At 42.9% G+C, this 22,063-nt stretch overlaps 1 protein-coding gene across 5 annotated transcripts in view; it reads left to right on the forward strand.

The window, feature by feature from the left end:
• LOC133954750 (pleckstrin homology domain-containing family A member 5-like) overlaps positions 1–22,063 on the forward strand; it is an 85,909-nt gene that overhangs the window by 62,694 nt on the left and 1,152 nt on the right. For 2 of the 5 annotated variants that reach the window (XM_062389227.1, XM_062389229.1), the window contains 16 exons: positions 1,122–1,237; positions 3,160–3,666; positions 5,572–6,052; positions 6,413–6,496; positions 11,887–11,949; positions 12,042–12,122; positions 13,027–13,176; positions 13,303–13,404; positions 14,148–14,306; positions 15,875–15,995; positions 17,176–17,291; positions 18,903–19,109; positions 19,254–19,415; positions 19,932–20,065; positions 20,805–20,947; positions 21,196–21,295. In XM_062389227.1, coding sequence (XP_062245211.1) covers positions 1,122–1,237; positions 3,160–3,666; positions 5,572–6,052; positions 6,413–6,496; positions 11,887–11,949; positions 12,042–12,122; positions 13,027–13,176; positions 13,303–13,404; positions 14,148–14,306; positions 15,875–15,995; positions 17,176–17,291; positions 18,903–19,109; positions 19,254–19,415; positions 19,932–20,065; positions 20,805–20,947; positions 21,196–21,287 — 2,718 coding nt within the window. In that variant the 3' untranslated portion in view covers positions 21,288–21,295. Of the gene's footprint in view, positions 1–374; positions 418–1,089; positions 1,238–3,159; positions 3,667–5,571; positions 6,053–6,412; positions 6,497–7,239; positions 7,360–8,354; positions 8,409–8,993; positions 9,075–11,886; positions 11,950–12,041; positions 12,123–13,026; positions 13,177–13,302; positions 13,405–14,147; positions 14,307–15,234; positions 15,391–15,874; positions 15,996–17,175; positions 17,292–18,902; positions 19,110–19,253; positions 19,416–19,931; positions 20,066–20,804; positions 20,948–21,195; positions 21,296–22,063 lie in introns of those variants that run through there. The other 3 variants (XM_062389231.1, XM_062389230.1, XM_062389228.1) reach the window with 3 other exon arrangements.

Raw genomic sequence — 22,063 nt, forward strand, 5'->3', positions numbered from 1 at the left:
ACAACAGAGTTGTCCTGCTAAGTGCAGCCTAAAACCAGACGCCCAGAAGTCTGCTCATGGTCTCTCAAACCACACAACCCACTCTTTCCAGCTTTGACTCAGGCCGAAGGAGAGTCGAGGTAGAACAGGGCCCAAACTCAAAGTTCACATCGATTTAACTGAGTGTTTTTCATTCTTAAATTTCCCTGTCTCTTGTTCCTGTCCTCAAAAGTCCCCAGGTCATTAGAAGTTCTCATTATTCCGTCATATCGGGAGCGATGACATTACTGTTATTGTTATCAGACAGGATATTGTGGTTGCTGCACTAAACAGTCTGTTTTTCTCTTTCTGTCTTTGTCTTAAACAATAAATTGCTTTGTACGCTTTGAGGGAAGAGCAACAATGGAACGATGTGTCTGCCATACAACCGATTGCAGGGTAAGTCCTACAGTACTGTGGCAGATTTACTGCCCTAATCTAATGGTATGCATGAAACTCAGGTGACACACGGTTTGATTTATAAGTATAGTGCAGATGACCACAGCCGGGAGCGTTTCAGGAACTAGATTTTTTCCACCGTTATTTGGGAGGAAATATGATCCGCAATCAACGTCATTATTTTCTCAATCTTGCATCAGCTGTCGTTTGACAACAATTCTGGGGCTTTCTGTGTAGACAGCAGATTTCCAATTTTATCCTCACAAAACACAAGTAGATACACTTTTTGGAGGTGTTCTAGTTCCACACAACATTTTGGCAATTTTTTATAAACAGCAAATGAATGTAGATAAATTGAAAAGTCTTTAGCCGATGCATTTTTGATCAATGTGCTATGCCTCGTTTGCTCTCCACCTGTACTGTGCAGGTAGCCAAACCCTGCTTAAACACGATTGGTCAAACAAGAAATTGAAACCAGAAGGCTTCTAGTCTTAATATCATGTCCCTTGCCTACAGATTTCGGCATCTTCACATACAGAATCTGTTTATAGAGATACAATATTTCTCACAAAGTGTCTCAACATCTCTTCATTCTTCCGATTTAGGGAGAAACCTACGTTTACCAGTCAAGGTTATAGTTGACTTAATTTTTTATTATCTTCTCTCTTTCAGGTTACATTTTCTGCGTCTATCTGTCACAACAGGCAACACATCCCAACATGAGGACATACTATTTTTGCACAGACACAAACAAGGAAATGGAGTCTTGGATGCAAGTAATGACGGATGCTGCCCTTGTGCATTCAGAGCCGGTCATAAGGTTAGTAACTGTGTCACTAGTACAGAATAGGCATTTGTAGAGACAGGCAGATTGGGAGATTACAATGGGATGTTTCGCTGAGAAAAAGGGTATTTGAGTTCTCAAAACATGCACTAAAGACTTCCTTGGTATATTGCTTCATCCTGATTTTCTTTTTTAGCATTTGTTCTGCAAAACAAGTGCTTTTAAATCCCCCTGTTAAGCCTTTTAAGTTCTCTGGCATCAACTCAACACCCACTTTTGGCTTTTCTGGTCTGTGGCTTTGCTGGAGAAGCTGTGGCTTTTCTCTCATATCATGTCACTATTTTTACTACGTTGGAGTAACATACATAAGAATGCCATGTGTATGGTAGACATGCGTGTGACACATGGTGCATGTGTTTTGTTGTGCACAGCTGCACCGACGGATCAGGATCACTGCCTCCTCAGGATTGGGTTATTTCCTTTCCTTTTTTAAAACAGTGTTAAGTGTCTGTCATTTGGCAGCGTGCCGGTCTAATGCCCTCTTTTTACATGGCCGAGCAGAGGCGTAATGGTGAAGTGCTCTGTAATTACACAGAGCGGCAGTGCCTGAAATCCACTAAATAGCATTGTTTAATGTGATACTGTTTCAAGACTATTTATGGTAACAGCATTGTAATATATATATATCTAGTTAAGGACTCTTATATTTGTTTTGCATCTTGTAGTCTCTGCTCTATCATCACATATTTTAAGCTGTTTTTACCTTTCTTTACTCGAAAAGAGTGGTCTTTCAATTTGAGAGCAGGACTCGTAGATTTCATGTAATGCTCTGACTCAAACTCTGCCCTTGCACTCATATATAATGCTTCTCTTTGGATTTCCTTCGCTCCAACTTCAGCTCTTCTCCTTGTGACCATACTGCTTAAGTTTACACATGAAAAGTTGCTCTTACATTTCTCCGCTACTTTTTTAGATTTGTTCTTTTGCTCTTTAATTTTTTTTTTTCTGTAATGGGTTTTTTTCGTTCACATCTGAGTGTGAGCACAGGGTTTTGGGTGAAAGTACAAAATGGTATGTGTGCATGTTTATGTGCAAAATCTGAATGTGAACTCAATAAGTCCTCCTTTCAAACTGAAACGCCACCTTCTTGAAGAGAGGGAAAAAAGTCAGTTACCTTCAACTAAAACCTAATTCTACTCGGACTTAAAGGGTTAAGTCTTTCTAAAAATCAAAAGTATGAGTTTGAGACTTTCATAGGGTTAAAAGTGTTTCTCTACTGGGCTGGTGGAGCCACAGAAGGCTGCAGAAGTCATTATGTGAATAGTGAGGCTATTTAAAAAAAGGATACAAGTGGAAACTGTGAAGGAATGCCTTTGCCGCTGCCCTCTTATTGCTAACCCAGTGAGCCGTGCTGCTGAGGGGGAATTTGAAGAACTTTGAAGTTGTGACCTTGAATCCTGCTGATGCCAAGGAGTCATGGTGTCTGTTACCACTTGAGACCTCCCTAATGACCACAGAGTTGTAGGTGGGTATTCTAGAGAGGAGGTAAAGGAGAGCTGCAAATGGATCACTGGAGCCAGGGCACCACCTCTGAGGCGTGCCCACAGACGCAGTGTTTTATTGGGGGATATCCGATTTCCTTTTACACGCTCGACCTCCCCTGGCAGCTGGAAGAGACATTGTGCACCACCAACCTTTCCTGTGGCACATTTATTTTAATTTCAGAGCATTGTACAGGGTTTAAAAAGGTAGGGCCTTAGGTTTGCACAGTATGTTTTACCCATACTCAATATCTCGTCTCTAACTGGGGATGTGGCACCAGAATATCCCAGCTGCCAATTAAATGTAGTTATCATCCTCCAATCACTGCCAAGGCAATCTCATCTTGCTTTCGGATCTCTCTGCGTTTGAGATAATTCCTCTCACCGTACTCAGACTTTCTCTTTTGTCTTTTCCAGGTTGGACAGACTAAAAGTGGAGCAGTGCGGCCCTCAAGAGATCAACCACGTGGCCAACAACAGGCCACCGCTCACACAGCCCGAAATCCAGAACAACGAACGCAACCGAGAGGTCGACCTCGAGTGCACTTTGTCAGTCACCCCCGACGCAGCAGAAGAAGAGAGGAAGCAGCGAGAAGCGGAGCGCTATGGCTTCCACAAGGAGGGGGCGGTGCAGGAGCGTCCCCTCACCAAGATCAACAGCATCAAACTTCAGCCCGCCCAGGCAGCGGCTATCAAAGCCAACATTGCCTCGCCACAGACCCCAACGGAGATGGATGGGCCCCATCGAAGCCCGCAGGTTAACGGATCTGGTGAGCAGTTTCCAGCGGATCGAACCAGAGTCCCTCCCCAGCAGAGTCCCAACTATGAGCCGGAACGCAACCTGAGTCGTACCAGCTCTATGCAGCAACTGGAGCAGTGGGTTCGAACCCAAAGGGTGCGCAGCCAGGACGACGACACCAGGAGGTTGGTTTCATTATGTGGCAAAATGTAATATTACTGTTTCAGTTATTTCATAGTGTGACCTCATTAATATATGTGTGTCAGGAAAGGAGCAGTACACACTGTTTTTAGGTTATGCACATGAGGCTGATGTTGTCCCACTTCAATAAGAAGGGGAACTTGGCTTATCTGCTGATTCAGACAAGAGGGATTCTCCTCAAGTGCACACACACAGTTCTTTCGACTGACACTGATTTTCCAAAGCTCTGCAGTCCCATTGCTTTTTAAAGCTGTGTTATTTCAAACCAAGGGCATTCACACTCCTCACCACAATTTAACCACTTTAACATTCAAGAGTTTCTGTTGAGTTTCTTTGTCTGGCCCCCTCGTATAAAGTCCGCAGAAGTCCAGGGACTTGAGAGAACAGAGAAGGAGATCGGAGAGGAGATCTGAGATAAATGAAGAAAAAAAACACAAAAATAACCAATATCTCAGGTTTTAAAAACTAAGATGTCAAGAGGGTTTGTGGTGTTTATGTGCTATAAACAAAAACATGAAGTCTCTGGAACAGAATCAGTAAATGCACATCCAGCCTCTACCTGCTGCACCACCCCACACCTGAATCCTGCTACTGCTGGTCATCTGCTAAAGGCAATGTCAGGAGAAAGTCCAGATCTACACGATCCTCCGTAGATCATGTCTGAAAACGGCTTAAGTAGAACTAGGGGGTGAAGAATGGCCAAGCAGAGCCAGAATAACTATCTTCCTCTGACCATGCAGGGAGAGACCCAGTTTTAATTGGTCCTGATTGGTCCTCTCATTTTAGTCTGCCTGTCTCGTCATCTGCTCGCCCTGCTTGTGCTCATGTTTGACAAAGCCTTGCCTCTTTTTTCGCCCAATCACACCCTGAGTACATTAATTTGAAAAAATGGGCACACACCTGCTTTGAGTAAGACCTTGTGATTGACAAGACCTTGACGCTTCCCATCCTCCCTCAGTTCAACAGTCTCTGTTCGTCAGCCACAAGCCTTTTTTTCTTAACTGCTACTGGGTTTTAAAAAGCAGAGCTCTGACTCTGAACTTTCTGTGGAAGTGGAGCTTTTCCTTGGTTCTCTCTATCTACTGAAAACACACAGAAACTAAAAATACCCACTCTGTAACCAACTGTTAAATCATACTGTGGTCAACTTGATTGATGTCATGTTGTGCTATTCAGACACATCCAGAGCAGAAGATGTGATTCAATTTGAATCTAGACTGGTGATGCTTGGCAACTACATGTGACACTGGCAGCCATTAGAGATCAAGATCAGGGACTGTAATATAAAAAGTTGAGGCTACAAAATCTTACTTTTAATCTTAAGTAAAAACTTGATAAATAAATAGATAAACATAATACAAACAAGACATTATTATAGCGCACACAACTGAATGAAATTACACATTGAATAAAGAAATAAATAAGATTTGAACAGACATGTGAATTATTGCTGATATTGGATGAAATTGCCAGAGATGTGGATAAATATATTAGAAATGGTGTAATATAATGTCTGATTAAAGGGAAGGGAAATTTCTTATTTGTATGCACTGAACACATAGAGGATGACAGTGTTGTTTAAGAAGTGAGGTCTTTACTCAAAGGTGTTCGGGTCATACACAAAGTCAGAATCAGGCAAATCATTACATGTAAGGAACAGACAAAGATCCATGATCCAATAATACTTGTAAGGGTCAAACACGAGGAGACAGCACAAGGAAGAACACAAGACAGCATGAGAACACTAAAAACAACAATGATACTCAGACAGAGAATATAGGGGGGGTGGGGGGGGGGGGGTACTGGTGGTAACACAGGGGCGGACAAATCAGGTACAGCTCAATGAAATCAGTTCAACTGCCTATTGATGATCGGTTCTTTCTCCCCAGCGTCTCGTCGTACCAGACACTGCCTAGAAACATGCCAAGCCACCGGGTCCCCTACATGCCTCAGTATGCAGATAGCTACCGCAGCATGCCCAGGAATAGCATGGCACAGCGGGACAGCATCTGCAGCATGTCGCCGTCGATGTACGAGCAGGTCTTGGGTTCCATGCCGGCCGACAAGCGGCGCTCCATGCGCGACGATACCTTGTGGCAGTTGCACGAGTGGCAGCAGAGGCAGGCGTACACCAGGCCGCCTGGGCTCTACGGCAACATGCCCAGTCCCAGGACCATGATCAACCTGTCGGACCACGCCGCGCCGAGCCACTCCATCCCCCCCTCACCCTCCCACGGCTCGCTGTCCATGTACGGTGGCTACTCCCCGATGCGATCCTACAACATGAACAGCGGTCACTCTGAGGTCTCCTCCCCCGTTTATAGAAGAGACGGGAGCATCGACAGACGTCAAAGGCCGCAGCACAACAAGGTCAGTTTGGGCAAACAAACAACAAGTGTAAATTAGGCAACAAAACAAAAGAACATATCTTACAAAATGTCCTTAAAATCAGAAGCAAGATGTCTTTTCACAATAGTTGCTAGAATATGAATTGAACTGTTTACATTAGAGCTACTTCTGAAGAAATCGCCGTAAGTAATTACACATGTACATTTGATTGTGCAGGCACCAGATCATGTGCGTAAAGAGCGTTGCGTTTTTAAATATCACTTTTTCGGATACAACGAAATTGCTACAATGCCACTATGTACAAAATATTTGTATTTGGGTGAATCTAGTCCATGGTGTAACTGACAGTCATACTTGTTTTTGTTTGACTGTGTCCTGCAGTATGCTTACCCACCTGACAGGAGGTCCATGCCCGCAGGGATCCCAGTTCAAACTATCACTGCCCAGACCCTGCAAGGCAAAACAGTAAGTCCTCGTCTGAGTTGTCCCCTCCTGTGTCCTTCACTTTCTTCAAAGGCTCAGTCAGTGAAGAAACGTGCATGAATTTCTGTAAAATGCACCTCCCAGTAATTTCACGCCTCAGTTGCTCTATATACACACGTGCACACGACCACACGCACACACGTGTGCACACACGCACACACACACAGGTAGGGAAACAAGGCTATTTTAGTAACATTACCTGCCTGTTCCTCTTTCTGTCTCTCATTTGCCTCCAAGAAGACAGAGACAGAATCTTTGGATGTAGATTGAGGCAGAATTTTAATGCATGTTCCAAGTGGAAGGATTTAGTGTACGTTCACTTCAGGAGCTCCTTAGATCTTCACATCAGTGGAGACTTAAAAAGCCTGTCACTCACAACCCTCTAAGTCAGATCAGCAATTTATTTCAAAGCCATACACGGTGCTGTGTCCTCACAGAGCTTGGAAACTGCGTGAACTGTGATTGTGTAATAAATGCTAAACTTTCCTGTCTTGAGTGGACGTGTAGAATCTGGCTGCTGCTGACAGTGATAGCCCCCTGGATAATTGTGTGGTCCTGAGCTGCATGAACACTCACTACCTGGATATAAACTCTTCACCTGTCGGGTGCCTGACGCTTCTCTAAAATCTCCTGTCCTGGTGTGTTCTCTCCTTTCCTCTCCCCCCCACCCTGTGGTGTATCCCTGTTCCACTGTGGCTGTATGTCCCTTCCTCCCTCCCTTGCAGCCTGAGGAACTGACTCTGCTGCTGATAAAGCTGCGGCGGCAGCAGGCAGAGCTAAACAGTATCCGGGAGCACACTGTAGCACAGCTTATGCAACTAAACATGGATGGTGACAACCCAAAGGTCAGGCCCTAAGAGATGCCTCCGCAGGCGTGTGTGTAATCGTGTGGTGTGTATGCCATCCTTACCCATGACCATTATCCATCTTGGTCTGGAGTATTTTTTTTTGTCTGAACACATGGCTGACTTAAGGGGAAAAGCCCTTAAGTTGGCATTTTTCGTAAATCATAGTCTTTGGCTTGAATTGCCCTGTCAGCATATTTGGGGATCAGCTACTTTAGAAATCAGCTTTTTCCAAAATGTGTGAAATGTCTCGAGACAAAAAATACTTAGTTTAAAAAAACTTAAGATCCAACTTGTAACAAATTAATGACAAGGTCACATTAGGGCAAGCAGCTGATCAAGCCATTTTTTCTGCCATGAAGAGTCCAGACAGATGTTACCCGGAAATGAAGCTAAAGCCACTGGCGAGCTTAAAAGAGCCAGAGGCTAAGGAGGTTAAGACCACTGGCAAACGTTAATGTTAATTCAGGATTTTTGCATTCTAAGTCTCCTGTGAGTCGACAGATTTGACGGTTACTGATTTAGGTCAAGCAGGCGTGAGGTGGAGAATGGTTGAGATTCTGTGATACAGGTCAGTAATGACTTTGGCTTTTGCTAGCTAATGTTCTACCATTAATCTAAGATCTTCATATACCAGTTTCACTAAAAATATGAATGCCTTACCTAATGTGGGAGCAATTTGCCTGCACTAGTCCAAGACAGTTCCTGGCCATTTGATCTTTATAGAATTATATTACTGCACTCATTCTGTTTCTTCATATAGTGGATCTGGTACCTAGCCTAATTTTTCCACCATGACTGGTCCTACCCTCCTTTCTTCCTGGTTATCTTTGGGTACACTGTAAAGGACATGCCTGCGTGTGTTAACCTTTGTGCGCCTGTGTGTGTGTGTGTGTGTGTGTGAGTATGTGTAAGAAAGAAAAACTGAATTTCTCTTCTTTTGTCTTACTCTCCTGTTGCCTTTGTTCTTCTCTCTTCTTTGCTGCTGATGCTAGAATGACATGCTCTCTCACCACCTCCAAAGGAACCTCATGTTTTTGGACAATCAGGTGGGGTAATGCATGAATGCATGGCCCGGTCTCCTCTTGACATGAACTGAATGTAAAATAAGGAAAATGAAATATCATTAAAAAAATTGTTATATAGACATAAGTATGGAGCATTGTGTCTTTACCAAAGCATTTAGGCCTATGCTAGTTTGTAGCTCCTGTCTCTAGATGGGCCATTTAATTAATTTGTTGATCTGAATACACACCCTGTATGAGCTGTCAGCTTTACTAACTATTATGTATAGTAGGGGCAGTCGACAGGCTGCTCTCAAACTAAAAGACCATGCTCATAAATAAGGATAAGAAAGGAAAAAAAAACATAGAAGTGGAAAGTGCCTCCATTAATAAGTAAGCCTCTTGGCGTTCTGCTCGACAGTGTTGACGCCGGTTTGAGGATTTCTTATTGCCTCTCTTGCCTTATCCATCCCTGTTCATGGTGGATGCACACATTGGTGTTTGAGTCTGCTTAATGAGGGAGAGCTTGAGCGAGTGAGGGTGTCTCAACATTGTGGGTGTGTTGTCTCTGAAGTGAAGAACTGCTATAAACTGACACTTGCTGTATCGCTCCTCTCCACACTGGACAAGATGAAGGAGAATGACCCTTTAATCGTCATGACTCACTCTTTGATTGAGAACTCTGCCCCGAGGCCTCAACTTTACCAGCAAGTAAGGCCAGCTCACAGACTCTGCGCCGCCTCATCCTCACCAGTCGCTGTTGTCCCTTTTTGGTCTTTTGTGCAATGCTCCTCCGTCAACGTCCGAGTCCCTTTGGCATCTTGAGACCGGTCTCCCCTGTATTGTGTGTTTTGCCAGCACCCCCTCATCCATTGCTTTTTGACTGTTCCTCTCTGATTACAAAAAAGACATGCCAAGTATGGGCATGACTTGTTTGCTTCACTGTTCAGTTGTATCCCCTCCTCCCTCTCAGGTTCGGCTGAATACTGATTCGATGTTGTGATGTTTTTAGAAAGTATTCAGCCTGCTGTCGGACTATCCTAAATCAGGAGTGAAAGCTGTGGTCACACACTTAGCATTTAGATTTCAAAGTCCTGTATTTGTAATTCATCTTGTTTTGTCTAGCGCCCCAAACAGTGAAGGTCAGAGTGTGATTTTTCAAAAGCATTTGCAGAATGTGTTCTCTCTCTCATCAGCCACCTGGTCTTGGCAGGAGGTTTCTAATTAGCTGAAGTTAATTCGGCATTGCCAGACATGTCTCTTCAGTTCATTACCAAATACTGTATCTATTTCTGAGGAAATATACACCCAACTTAAGTCTTGCCAGGGATAGTTTGTCTGCAGGATTTTTCTAAATCAGGTGCCATAAAGGGCCCACAATTTGCACGGGGGAACTTATATGCAACCTCCTTATCCAGTAAGTTGCATATTATATTCAGTTCTTGTTTGCTGTTAGCTCTACAACTTTGAGCAAGAGCTGAATATCATTGAATATTTATTCAATATTTTGATAATTGTACCTTGTTCAAACACTTCAAAATGACTACTTGCAGGACAGCAGCACTTCAAGGTACAAAAATATTTCCCTGCCCCTGGTTTAATTTAAGTAGTACATTTAGTTAATTGATATTCATGTTTCTGAAACAGATATGTAACTCCATATCCTGTTTGAAGTTCTCTTGCGGTCTGCTCTTTTCAACAAACCCTGTTTATAGCGGATGTCTGACTGGACATACTTGATCCAGTGAATAGACTTTATACAGAATAAGACCTATTGAAGTCAAGGGGCCACTTCTGAAGATGAAGACAAATGTTTTCAAAATAAACTTTCTCCTCCTTTTTTACCTGTCTTCTTCATTCCATCCTCTTCATCCCCTCTTTCATTCTGCTGATGGAAAGAATAAAGAGAGCCGGCTTGTTGTTTGTGACGATAGCTGTGACATCACTTTGCTACTTTTGAAGTTTAAAAGTGCAGCTGAAGAACGCTCCCACCCACCTTCACCCCGTTCTCCGGCATTTCAGACCAGCAACAGCTGCATCCCCACCTGTTCAGCTGCTGGAAAAACTGTCTCCCTCTTCCTCCTCCTCATGTCACACGTAGTCCACACAACGTCACAGTGAAGCCCCCGGAGCTGTGGAAGTATCTGCATGCTCTGTGTGGAATGCTATGTGGTTCTGGGGTCCCATCTGCTTTAACTGTGTTTTGTGGTTTAACTGAGGAACAAGGTGTTAAAAGAAGGTGTGTGTGACAGAGTGCAGGTGCGAGGGTGGAGTCTGAAAGTATTTTTGACAGTGAGACGTTTGTTGTTGTTCTGACTCTGTTGGCCAGCATTTAAATTGAATAATTTCATTCAAATTAGTAAAAAAATTCATTATTGGGGGAAACAAAAATGTGATCTGATTTATGATATGATAACATAATGAGCTGAAGAACAAACTAAAGGCCAAAACGAGCAAGAAGAAAAGATGCTCCAGTTTTGGCAGAGCATCACAGAGGAAGATATCTGCTGATGTCTGTATATATCTGATTTGATGATAGTTCGATTCAAATGTATGCCGATCCTTTTAATTGGTCTTGAGTGTAAACTAAAGATAAATCTCGCTGCTATACCAGTAAAGTCCTTATTTAATTTCAAATCCAGTGAGAGAACAAACTCAAAACAACACAGAAACATGTCACTGTCCGGAAACTGTTAACTGCATTTGTGTACTTTTAGAAGACTGTGAATGATGAAGTATTATGTGATGAATACATTACTTGCAAACATGGGATCCAATGCAGTTAGAAACATTTACTGAGATTTTTTTGTTGTTGCTGTTTTCTAAATAAGATTATTTACATTAAAACAAGAAATAGTAAAGATTGGGTTTCTTTTGTTCTTACTTTATACTACTTTCGTTTCGGCATATTAAGAGTATAAACATCCAGTATTAACTGAAGTGCAGTCTTAAGTTGGCAACATAGTGAGACTGGCTGTATTTCAATGAGTATAATTTCGCTTGGATTATTACTAAATGCCGGTTTATAATAGTTGTAAGCATAATGAGTGTTTAAACATCCCAACACGCTCTGTGGTTAGTTGTTATTCTTGAATTAATATTGTACTTAGACTCAATGCAGCCCGAACGAGTACTTGGATCAATTAGCTGCAGAGCATGTACTGGATAAAACCCGGTTGTTGGAAACAGTTATTGCGCTGACTCCAGACTTTAGTAGGTAATATCGTTGTACATGCCGCCATCCGATCGCTTTACCAAAACACACTTTGTGCTGATGGAGACAAACCAGTGAGGCTGATGTAACATGATGCACCAGCGTCATCAGGGGAGAGACTGTGTAGACTGGCTGCTCTCCCCGTTGTTGGTTTGCTAACTCAGATGGTCTGAAATCGAAGTCTTCACTCAGGGACAAATTCTGAGGCTCAGAGAGAGGGAGAGCCTCGTCATTACACTGCATTAGATCTCCACATCTTTGCCAGTGCACATTTGTCATCTCTTTCTGACGTCCTGTGTTTCTCCACAGCTGAGTCAAGATGACTACAGAGGACACGCCTACACGGTCATGCCAGGAGAAATGGACATCGATGTAAGTTCAGTGTGACGTGATGAAACACACAGCACGATGCTCTGTTCAGCTGCTCACAATGAGTCCCAACTCTTTGCCGTTTTCTCTTTTAGAGCAAACTGAGCCTGCTGTGTGAGCAGGATAAAATGCTGGGGACACAGGAGGAAAAACTTCAGCAGCTGTACAGAGAGAAGGTGACTAAACACAGCACATCTGTCTTCTTCACAATCTCACACTGTTTACAGGGGTGCATTGTTTAGTAGTGCCAACTGGAAAAAGAATAAACTAAACAGAATACACAGTTTACAGTGGTTGAGTTCTAAGAATAGCCTGAGTTCAATTCATGTGAGAAAGAGAGAAAACATTCACTGTCTCCATCCTGAGTTTTGTCTGATTTTACAGGGTTGTATTGCATTTGTTGGACTGAAAAGAGCCCGACTCATTTATTGGTTGGCCAATAGAAATCTGCCAAATATGAGCCTTTCACAGACATATCTGTAACAGTGTATATGTTTGCTAAAATGCATAGATACGAAAACCTTCAATTTTTCTTGGGTCAATTCCATTTATGTGGTTGTGTTTTTCTTATATTAATAGTTAGTTCTCAATCATTTTTTGGTATATTTATCAGCTGATAAATCATCTATCATGTCAGAACATTTGTACTCCCTCATATCAGAATTAGCTGCCAAAGATCTGACTACTAAACTCAACAATAATGTAATGCATAATGTAGCTTAACATTGGAGTCACTTATGCAGTTACTTGAGATTTCATTCATACAGGTTTTATTTTGTTACATGAATAGATGTCATTGTATTTTAGCTCAATTGTGATGTTTTATGTTGTTAGAGATTAAATATCTGAATGTTTAGACTGGTGACAACACAAAAGAAGATTTTAAAAAGTAATATGCAGCCTGGCCTTTTTGTAAAAAAAAAATTTTTGAAGAGATATGTGAGCCGAAGACTAGGTTATCATAAGAGTTTTGGAATCCCTGCCACAGGCTGAAATAATGATAATCATCCGATAATGTTTGATAAAGTGAACTGAACTGAAAGGTTATGTGTGTATTTGGTATGTTGCGTGTTACTTCAGCACACCCTTGAGACGGCGCTGCTGTCCGCCAGCCAGGAGATAGAGATGGGCTGTGATAACTCTGTTACCATGCAGAGCATCATCCAGCAGCGAGACTTACTGCAGAACGGCCTGCTCAGCACCTGCAGAGAGCTGTCCAGAGTCACTGCTGTGAGTCATACAACCCATTCCCACACACTAACACACACAGGCTGGACACGGAAATCCTCTTATCTTCAGGAGTGCTATTATGATGACAGTTTTTCTAACATTTTCATCTTATCTCTCCCAAACCAGGAGTTGGAGCGCTCGTGGAGGGAGTATGACCAGCTGGAGGGAGATGTGACTCTGGCTAAGAACAACCTGCTGGAGCAGTTAGAAGCACTGGGAAGCCCTCAGGTAGGATCACTCTAGAGACGGAGGCTGCACTACTTCGATTTTACACCCCTTGGGCAGTCTAACACTGGCGTGGTATATAGTCGGGCTTTGGTTTAAGAACTTGTTTTCCTCAGTGCTATAAATAATCTGGAAGTGTGAAGGATTCCCTGGAACACCTTTTTTTGGTCAACACTTTTCTTGACTTTGGGGAAAAAGTGTGTGCACCTCTGTCTTTAGGGTGTGGATGAGGGGAATAAAGAGAATTAAGAGCAGTTCTTAATTAAATCTCTCTTTTATCTCATCCTTCATCATGTAAACACAGAGAATACCCAGCTTACACTTATTCCTGGTCGAGCCGGAGCAGAGGCTCGCTCAGATTAGAGAGGTCAGAGGGCCAGCAGGGAAGCTGTCAGTGGTCTTCTTAAGTGCCTTTCACACTCTGAGAAACCCTATCATCAGTAAGGAGGAGATAATTAAGTGTCAGTTTCTCTTGCTCCTCTGTTCTCCCTTCTTTCTCCGGTCTATCTTTAACCCTCTTCTCCTCACTTCACTTTGCTGATCCTGTTCTGAGGATAATATTTCTCGCAAAGCTCTTGCAGGAGCTAGAACAGATCAGTGTCTGCGCTGAGATACATGATCTCCCCTCTCACTATTCCACATTCCACACTCTATCTTCTGCATAATAATGTTACTTGATTATAAACTTGAGGTAAATCTCCATGTAATGTTTGGTGATTTGCGAATGTCTCTTTGCGTTGTTTCAGACGGAGCCTCCCAGCCAGCAGCACGTCTACATCCAGAAAGAGCTGTGGAGGATTCAGGATGTGATGGAGGCCCTCAATAAACACCGAGCTCAGAGAGATGCTGCTGATGGGATGGGGTTCTATGGGCCCAAGAACAACTTCAGTAAGCACATAAACGAGGTGAGGCACAACTGACTGAGAAAGTCATTTATCAAACAAAATGTTAATTTCCATGGTCATCCAACTCTTAAAATTTATTTTTTTTTTAAATCTTCCAAGCAATTATATTTTAAACAACACATTAGAGCTGCTTTCAACCCTTCCAGATAATTTCAGTTAAACGGGCTTTATGTGAGAACAAAAATGTCTGAGTCAGTTGTTGCGGACGTTCTTTGGAGTCGGGCCCCAAGTGAGAACTCTAGAGAATGTCAGTGAGCCCATGTGAGAACCCAGCAGGAGATTCTCCAGAGGATTCTCCTGAAGAAAATCGGTGCGTTGATGACGTTTCTAGTGCAAAACTGGGAGAAAAGGAAAAAAAAGAAAATAACACAAATATCTTGTTATGAAATGTGTCAAACATGTAGAAGACTCAAACGAAGATGTCAACTTGGAAAAACAATTAGATTCCAAACATAAGCATGTGATTTCCTCAGTGAAATGTATAGACTACGTTCTGCTGGGCCACCCCTCACCTGAACGCTGTAGATATTTTCGTGTTGTTAAAAAGCATTGGACCTGGAGAACCTCATGCTGCATTGGTCATTTGTGAAAGGAAATCTCCAGAGAATGTCTGGACCCCATCGTGCCGACATTCATGTCTGATATAATTCCCCCACATCTCTTCCAGTTGTGTATTTGATGATGATCATAAGCCGGGGGCTCAAAATGCCAGCTCTGCTCATGAGCACTGTGAGTCACTGGTATTATTAGAGTGGATGTGTCCGTCATGCTCGAGCAGCATTTGGAGCCCTCTCTCTGGCTAATCAGCTGCTTTACCCGTCCTGTGGGCCAGAGTAACCCAGTACCAGATGGTGGTCGCCCTGAGCGTGCGGGGCGGCACCATGTGTCACCTTCCTTCTTGTCCAGTCATGCCATGTATAATCCCCAGGAGGAGGACTCGGCACCCCCACGGCCACCTCTACCCCAGTCCTACGAGCCCATCCCCCCCCCAGTGCCCCCCGTGCCCTCTCCCGCTGGTGTTCGCCCTTCAACACTCCACAGGGCGGAGGAGAGGAAGGCCACTCACAGGAATGGCACGCACAGTGTAAGCTCGCTTGCATTGACCCCGCCTTCATCTTTGTCATCGCACCCCATTCCTCGCTGTGATGGTTTTCACCTTCATTTTGATGGACACCCCATGTCGTCTGAATTGTTTTTGTTTGGATCACCTATTTTTTTCACTTGATGCCATATTTCCTCATGTTTATTTTTTCAGTTAGATGAATGAAGCCTTGTTTGTTTTTGTCTCTTTGTTTTAATTGAATTGTGCCGCTTCATTTTCTGTTTCTGTGAACAAACGTGTCCATGTGGGCAAATCAAGCCACGTCTGAGTTTATGTATGTACTTGCTGCTTACTTTTATTTATTTGTCTGTCAAACAGTTGTTCAAACTCTCACTACATAAGCCTTTTTTTTCCCTTCAAGCTATGTTTATTTCTGTCTTTAAACATTGACCTAGTTTTCCAGTTTGGAGACAAACTCTCCATCACTACATCATCACTGTTTAATTGTTCTGATGTTCCTCTGTAGGGTCCTGACTACAGGCTGTATAAGAGTGAACCAGAGCTCACCACAGTAGCTGAAGTGGATGAGAGTAATGGAGAGGACAGATCGGAACATCCGTCTGACAGAGAACATCCCGGAAACAAAGGTACGTAAGAATAAAATAAGATCAGGCAAACATGATGCCACTTTCTCATAACTGTTTTCCTGTGAGTCTAAGTAAATCATAAATACACCTAAAATAGAATAGATAAAAACAAAGTTTGTCCTTTGCTGGTGTATGCTAACAATAGCTAGCTCGATGTAGCTTGGCCGCACAGAAGCAATAATTATGTGAGGACCGGCTTGACAGGGAATTAAAACTAAACAGAAAATTGATATAAGAAGAAGATTCCATCCCTTTATTCCCTTCTCCCAAAGTTTACTTCTGGGACAACTAACTAGCTCCATCACATCCCAAAATACCTACCAGCACCACTTATGCTGGCAGCAAGAAACCATATTCGGTGGAAGAGAAAACTGACATGCAGTAAACCCGTTTCTAACACGTTATAACTTTGACCTGAAAAACAAATACATGGTCAGACTGACCTTATCAGTGTTTCACACTTGAACTTACATGTCAGCCATTACCCAGTGTCTAGCTGTTACCATTGCTACATGGTAAAACTGCATAAATCACCGAACTGCTCAATTTTATTGGGTTGAAATGTGTGTAGGAGCCAGGATCACGGAGTTATTACTTTATTTAGATTTAATGGCACGATACTTTCTCTGTGACAGGATGGATTCGATTTACTTGCAGAGCAAATTGGTTGACATTAGGTGAAACGGCTGACAAAGCATAATGCAGGTGTTGTGAGGTTGAATCGTTACACTGTAGCCTGAGCAATCAATGGTAACAAGAGGCTGATGCTGCTTGCAAATTCTGCTGGGAATTCTGTAATTATCAGTGGAGTGAGCATGATGACATGGTTCAGGGTTAAACTTGAGGGTCTCACAGATACATATGTTTAATCCTACAGATGGAAAAATATTAATAAACTCCAGTAGGTGATAGCAAGCTTATTATAACACTTGTCTTTTAAATTGTATTCATCTATGTGTTAATCTGTAAATTACTTTTACTGTTGAAAGTGTGTAATGCCTTTCTAAGCCAGCTGTCAGTAGAGGATAATGATAAATAATGATGTGCTAGCGTGGAAGTATCTATGAAGAGTTTTTCAGTTCCAACATGTACATCCTGTATTTTTGTATCGTGCAAACTGATGCATGTAACGCAACAGTTTCGATTAAAGCAATTGCTCTGCCATTGAACTTGTTACTAGGATTGTCCTACCCAGTTGGCATCGTCCCACCTAGAACCAAATCTCCGGTGCCTGAGTCGTCCTCCATTGCCTCATATGTTACTCTAAGGAAGAGCAGGAAGCCTGACCCCAGGATGGTGAGTCCATGGACCTTTTTTCCTCTCTGGAAGTGATGCGATTTCTGACAATAACTGTAAATAGTTTGGCCTTTTTCAACCTTAAGGGCTAACACATGGTGTCTGATATTGTCTGGAATAAGCTCTTTAATGTAAAAAGGGCTGCATCTTGTGGCAAATCAGAAATGTTTTCTCTCTGAGGTAACAGTACAAATATGAATGTTTAACATTCTATTTCCTTTTCTTCTCTTGAACTGACAACAACTTCATTTTCTTAAACGTCCTTATTTGTTTGTCCTTCTTTAGCTTCTGCTAGAAGCGAACATGTGCAGAAAAGGCAGTTCGTAACGTGGCCAGGGTGTGACTCGTGCTCTCAAACCCACGCTGTCGTAAAATAGATGCCGAGCTGGGTTTAGACAGTTTCCAGCCTCAAACGGCTATCAGCTTAAATATAGAAACATGTCATTAGTGCACCACACTGTTGGGTGTGTCCTGTTTTTAGTTTGTCTGAGTTGGAAAAAAAGATGGACATGGAGTATAAATGAACATGTGTGAAGAGTCAGCAGCAAACACATGCTCACGCAGTTCTCCCTGGAGGACCCAGAGTGCAGTCTGTGGTTATAAGAGTGTGTCATAGGCCTATGTAGTTCATCATGGGCCTTTGGGTCTGAGCCTCTTGAACAATCTGGAGAGGGTGGGTCTGCGTCCTCGGGCTCTGGACTGAATCCAGTTGAGCCGGCCCCTCAGCTGTGGCACAAACCTGAGAGTGAACAACTTCTCCTTAGTTCACTTAACATCAGCCATGATCACCGGTCTCTCTCTCTCTCTCTCTCTCTCTCTCTCTCTCGCTCTCTCTCTCTCTCTCTCTCTCTCTCTCTCTCTCTCCCTCCCACTCAGGTATTAACAGGCCCCCAGCGTCTCTGAGTGCACCCATGTGTGCCAGCAGGAGCGTGCGAGTGCAAAGTAGTCAGGTGGTTTCCATATGCGTTCGCTCACTTTGGTTCTAAGAGAGTGAACATTAAAGAGCCATTTCGCCGTCATTATTGTGGTCATTATGTCCATCATGACTGTTTAAAGGGGCAAAAGGTTTTTCCAGTGGGTGGAGACTATGGGATTATTCTGCTTGGTCAAGTTAAGAATTATTTTTCATGAATGCTTCGTATTCAGTGCAAGGGCTGCATTATGAGAAGTGACCCAACCAGATGATGATTCCATTTAGTTCCACACATCAACTGCAGCTCTACCTAGTAAAAACTTATGAGGCTGGCATTTGTGTCCTAGTGATGCGTATCTGATAGTGATGCTTGACTATTAGCTCTACTTCCTTTCCACCTAAATTAATGTGTGTATGGGTTTTTCTTAAATGTGGGTAAACCCGCTAAAAAGGTGATTTTCCCATTACCAGGAGAGGATTGAATGCCGATCGTATCCATTCCCATTGCAGACAAAAGCCAGATGTTACTGGATGTTAGTGGGTTTCGTCACCAGTGGAAAAGGGCTAGAGTTGAACACACCAACCGTAGTTCTGTCTTGTTTGCCAGTTGGAATGTGCATCCTTGCTTTGCTTGACTGATCGCGATGCCTCATTATTTTGATCTCTGCGTGTCTGCTGTTGTCCACCCTTGCGAACAGGAGCGTCCACGCAGCGCAGTGGAGCAGCTGTGTGCTGGGGAGAGTGGTCGGCCCAGGATGAGTGTGGAGGAGCAGCTGGAGAGGATCCGCCGCCATCAGCAGGGGTCCCTCAGGGAGAAGAAGAAAGGCCTCAACATCCGGGGCGGCGGCCAGGACAACACACCCTCCCGCAGTCACTCGTTTACTAAAGGCGCCCGCGGCATGCAGGTATTGGATGACTTATCACAGCCATTATTTAGACACTTACTCAAAACTGAAGTTGAGTAAAGGTCTAAATTCAACCCTGGAACCCTGTCACATGATTGAATCTCACTGCATCTGTGTCTTGCTTTTCTTACGTGTCTTTTCCAGACCCAGATGAGACGCAGAGATGAGGTGATGAGCTTTGACATTCAGGCGCTGGAGGCCTCTCTCAGGGAGCAGGAGGTGGTGAGGGAGCAGGAGACGCCCGCTGAGGAGATTGCACGTCTTAGAGAAGCCTCGCACGCTGACCACTTTAATTTGGACCGAGAGGTAAGACGCAGCAGTTGGCCGTCTTACTCATCCAGCTGAGAAGGTTAATATTAGCAGAGGCACATTATTAAGTGTTCACCAGCAGAACATTGAGTATAAGGGATGTATGGAATAATCAATCTGGAATAATTCAAAGAATTGGCATAATTAAATGGTGTTAGTATTATGCTTTTGATCTGCTCATTCTGTAAATAAATAATATGCCACTTACCATAACACCATGTGTGTCCTTAATACAGGGTTTCCATGGTGTCTTTAAAAGTCTTAAAGGTCAATGAACTCCTGACGGTTTATGTTCCCATGTTGAATTTTTGTGGAAGAATGTGGAACAATCTTCTCTGCAATGATAATAATGAGCGTATGTCGCTTATGGGTCATTTTCTGTTTAATTTCTGAAGGTTTTTATTAACACTCTAATCTTCAATGTCTTTTTCCTTTGTTAAGAGTAAAATGTTTTCCATTCATTGTATGAAGTTAGCCATATAAAGTGTTTGCTCTCCGGTTGTGTGTTATCAGCTTTCTGTGCCTGACAAAGTGCTGATTCCTGAACGTTACATTGAGTCGGACCCTGAGGAAGCTCTGAGCCCCGAGCAGGAGGCTGACAAGCAGAGGAAAGTTGACCGTATCAAAGCTCTTATGGTAAAAAACAGGTAAACAAACATCTTTGTGATCCATCATCACTGGTAACAGTTTGATAGCAAAGAAAGATCTGCTGGCATTTCTTAAATCCAATAAGGATGCTTTGGTGAGGGGGCTGTCTGTGCATGTGAGCAGTGATACTTCGCTGCAGATAAAATCTCAGTAGATCTCAGGGTTATATTTACTATAATATAGTAGTATAAATAGAATCAGAATGGATATATAACTTTAAAATGAAAACTCATTTTACAAAAGAGACAATGCAGGAATGATTTGCACTTTATATATTACATTAAAAAATATGTTTATTTCTTAATAGGTAAACAAACATTTTATGAATCATTTAAATTGTTTTCTAATATATGTATCAGCAGAATTTTCGAGCTTGGACATTTTTTACACAATAAAATCGTTATCAGCATTCCCCCCCCTTCTCCCCCCTTGATCTTTATTGATCGGGGTCTGTGAAGTCTGGGGTCACAGCAGATCATGATCATAGCTGTTCACTGTGCTGCCTGCTCTCTCCACGCAGATCAGGGCCTCAGATGTGCAGAGTAGTTCACGCTCTCATCTTGCCGCTGTGGCATTTAAATCAAAATGTCATTCCTCTTGAGTTGATTTGAAAAAGATAGCTTGTTTATCTACTTGTAAACCCGGTTAGTCTGGAAGTAAGTTTGGAATTAAAGTTGTTTATTTTTTGTATACTGAAGTCTTTTTGGTATGTTTGTGTGTTTGTGCTCGTGCTCGTAGTATGCATAACGTGTTGCCGAGCACGGGTCTGAGCCCAGAGGAGGAGAATGAGGAGGAGGTGACCCTACAGGAGAAGGAGAAGATGATTAATATCTCGTACGAGCTGGCAGCTGAAGCCTCCAAACGCAGCAAGCTGGTAGCAGGTAAGTCTCTGCAGAGAATGGTGGGGGCTTGTTCTTACTTCATGTTGTACTTAATCAACATGTATCTACTTCCATTGTGCACGTGTTTGGTCATTTATCATTGCTGTCTCAGTTTCTCCATTAATTCCATTGACTTCAGTGATTCTTTGTGGTTTTTGGCAGTTCACTACACATTCAATTTGCTTTTGTTATTTCTTTTTTGCGCGTGTCATTGTGAGCTCATCATGTTGCTCTGTTTTTGTTTGCAGTGAAAAGCCTGTCATCTTCTTCCCCACCCCCTCCACAATCTCCTAACACACCCCCTCAGCTCGCTGATGGGTCTCACTTCATGTGTGTGTAGTAGCACCAGTAAGGGCCTTCATCAACCTGTTTTTGTCCATCATCACAATACTAAAGTGGATTTGTTTTGTTTGTTGTGTAGGGAGGGGGGGATCAGCATGAAGGGATGCATGCACATTTATATTCAAGGAAAGGAAATTAGTCATCTGTTTGGAAAGCTGCTTTCAGATCAGCACTGAACTCCGGTTAATGTCCTGAAATTATCTGGAGCTGCTGTATCTAAGAATGCAAATCTCCAAGTCAGAGGCGCTGGACTATCTCTGGAGTTTCTCCTGCCAGCCCGCTCGTAAAAATCAGGAACATTTCCAAGTTACCCATGTGAGAATACAGCAGGATAATGTCCGGAGGATTCACCATGAGTGAGTTGGCGTGTTAATGAAGTTTCTAACAAACGACAGACACAAACAGAAAAAAAACAAGAGAATACAAATATCTCATTGTGAAAAAAAGGCATCACAAACGTAGAAGACGCCGTCAAAGTTAGTAACTTTGAAAGAAAACAAGATTTCAGAACTTTTGGTGATAAAAGATGACAATGGTGTTTATGTCCTGTAAACAAAGCCAGGTGAATTTATAGTTTATGTCCTAACTCCTCCATTCTGCATCACATCTCCACTGAATGTCCCAGAGATTTCATCTAGTTGTGAAAGTGTCTGAACCGGACAACAAAGTCCAGAGGAAGTCTAGGCCCCATTCTCTGGACGTTATCCGGAGTTCATGTCTGAAAACAGCCGTTGTAATTTGTATTCTAGCTTTAGCTGTAGCCACCACTTGAAC

The sequence above is a fragment of the Platichthys flesus genome, chromosome 6 (genome assembly GCF_949316205.1).
Source record: "Platichthys flesus chromosome 6, fPlaFle2.1, whole genome shotgun sequence".
Lineage (NCBI taxonomy): Eukaryota > Metazoa > Chordata > Actinopteri > Pleuronectiformes > Pleuronectidae > Platichthys > Platichthys flesus.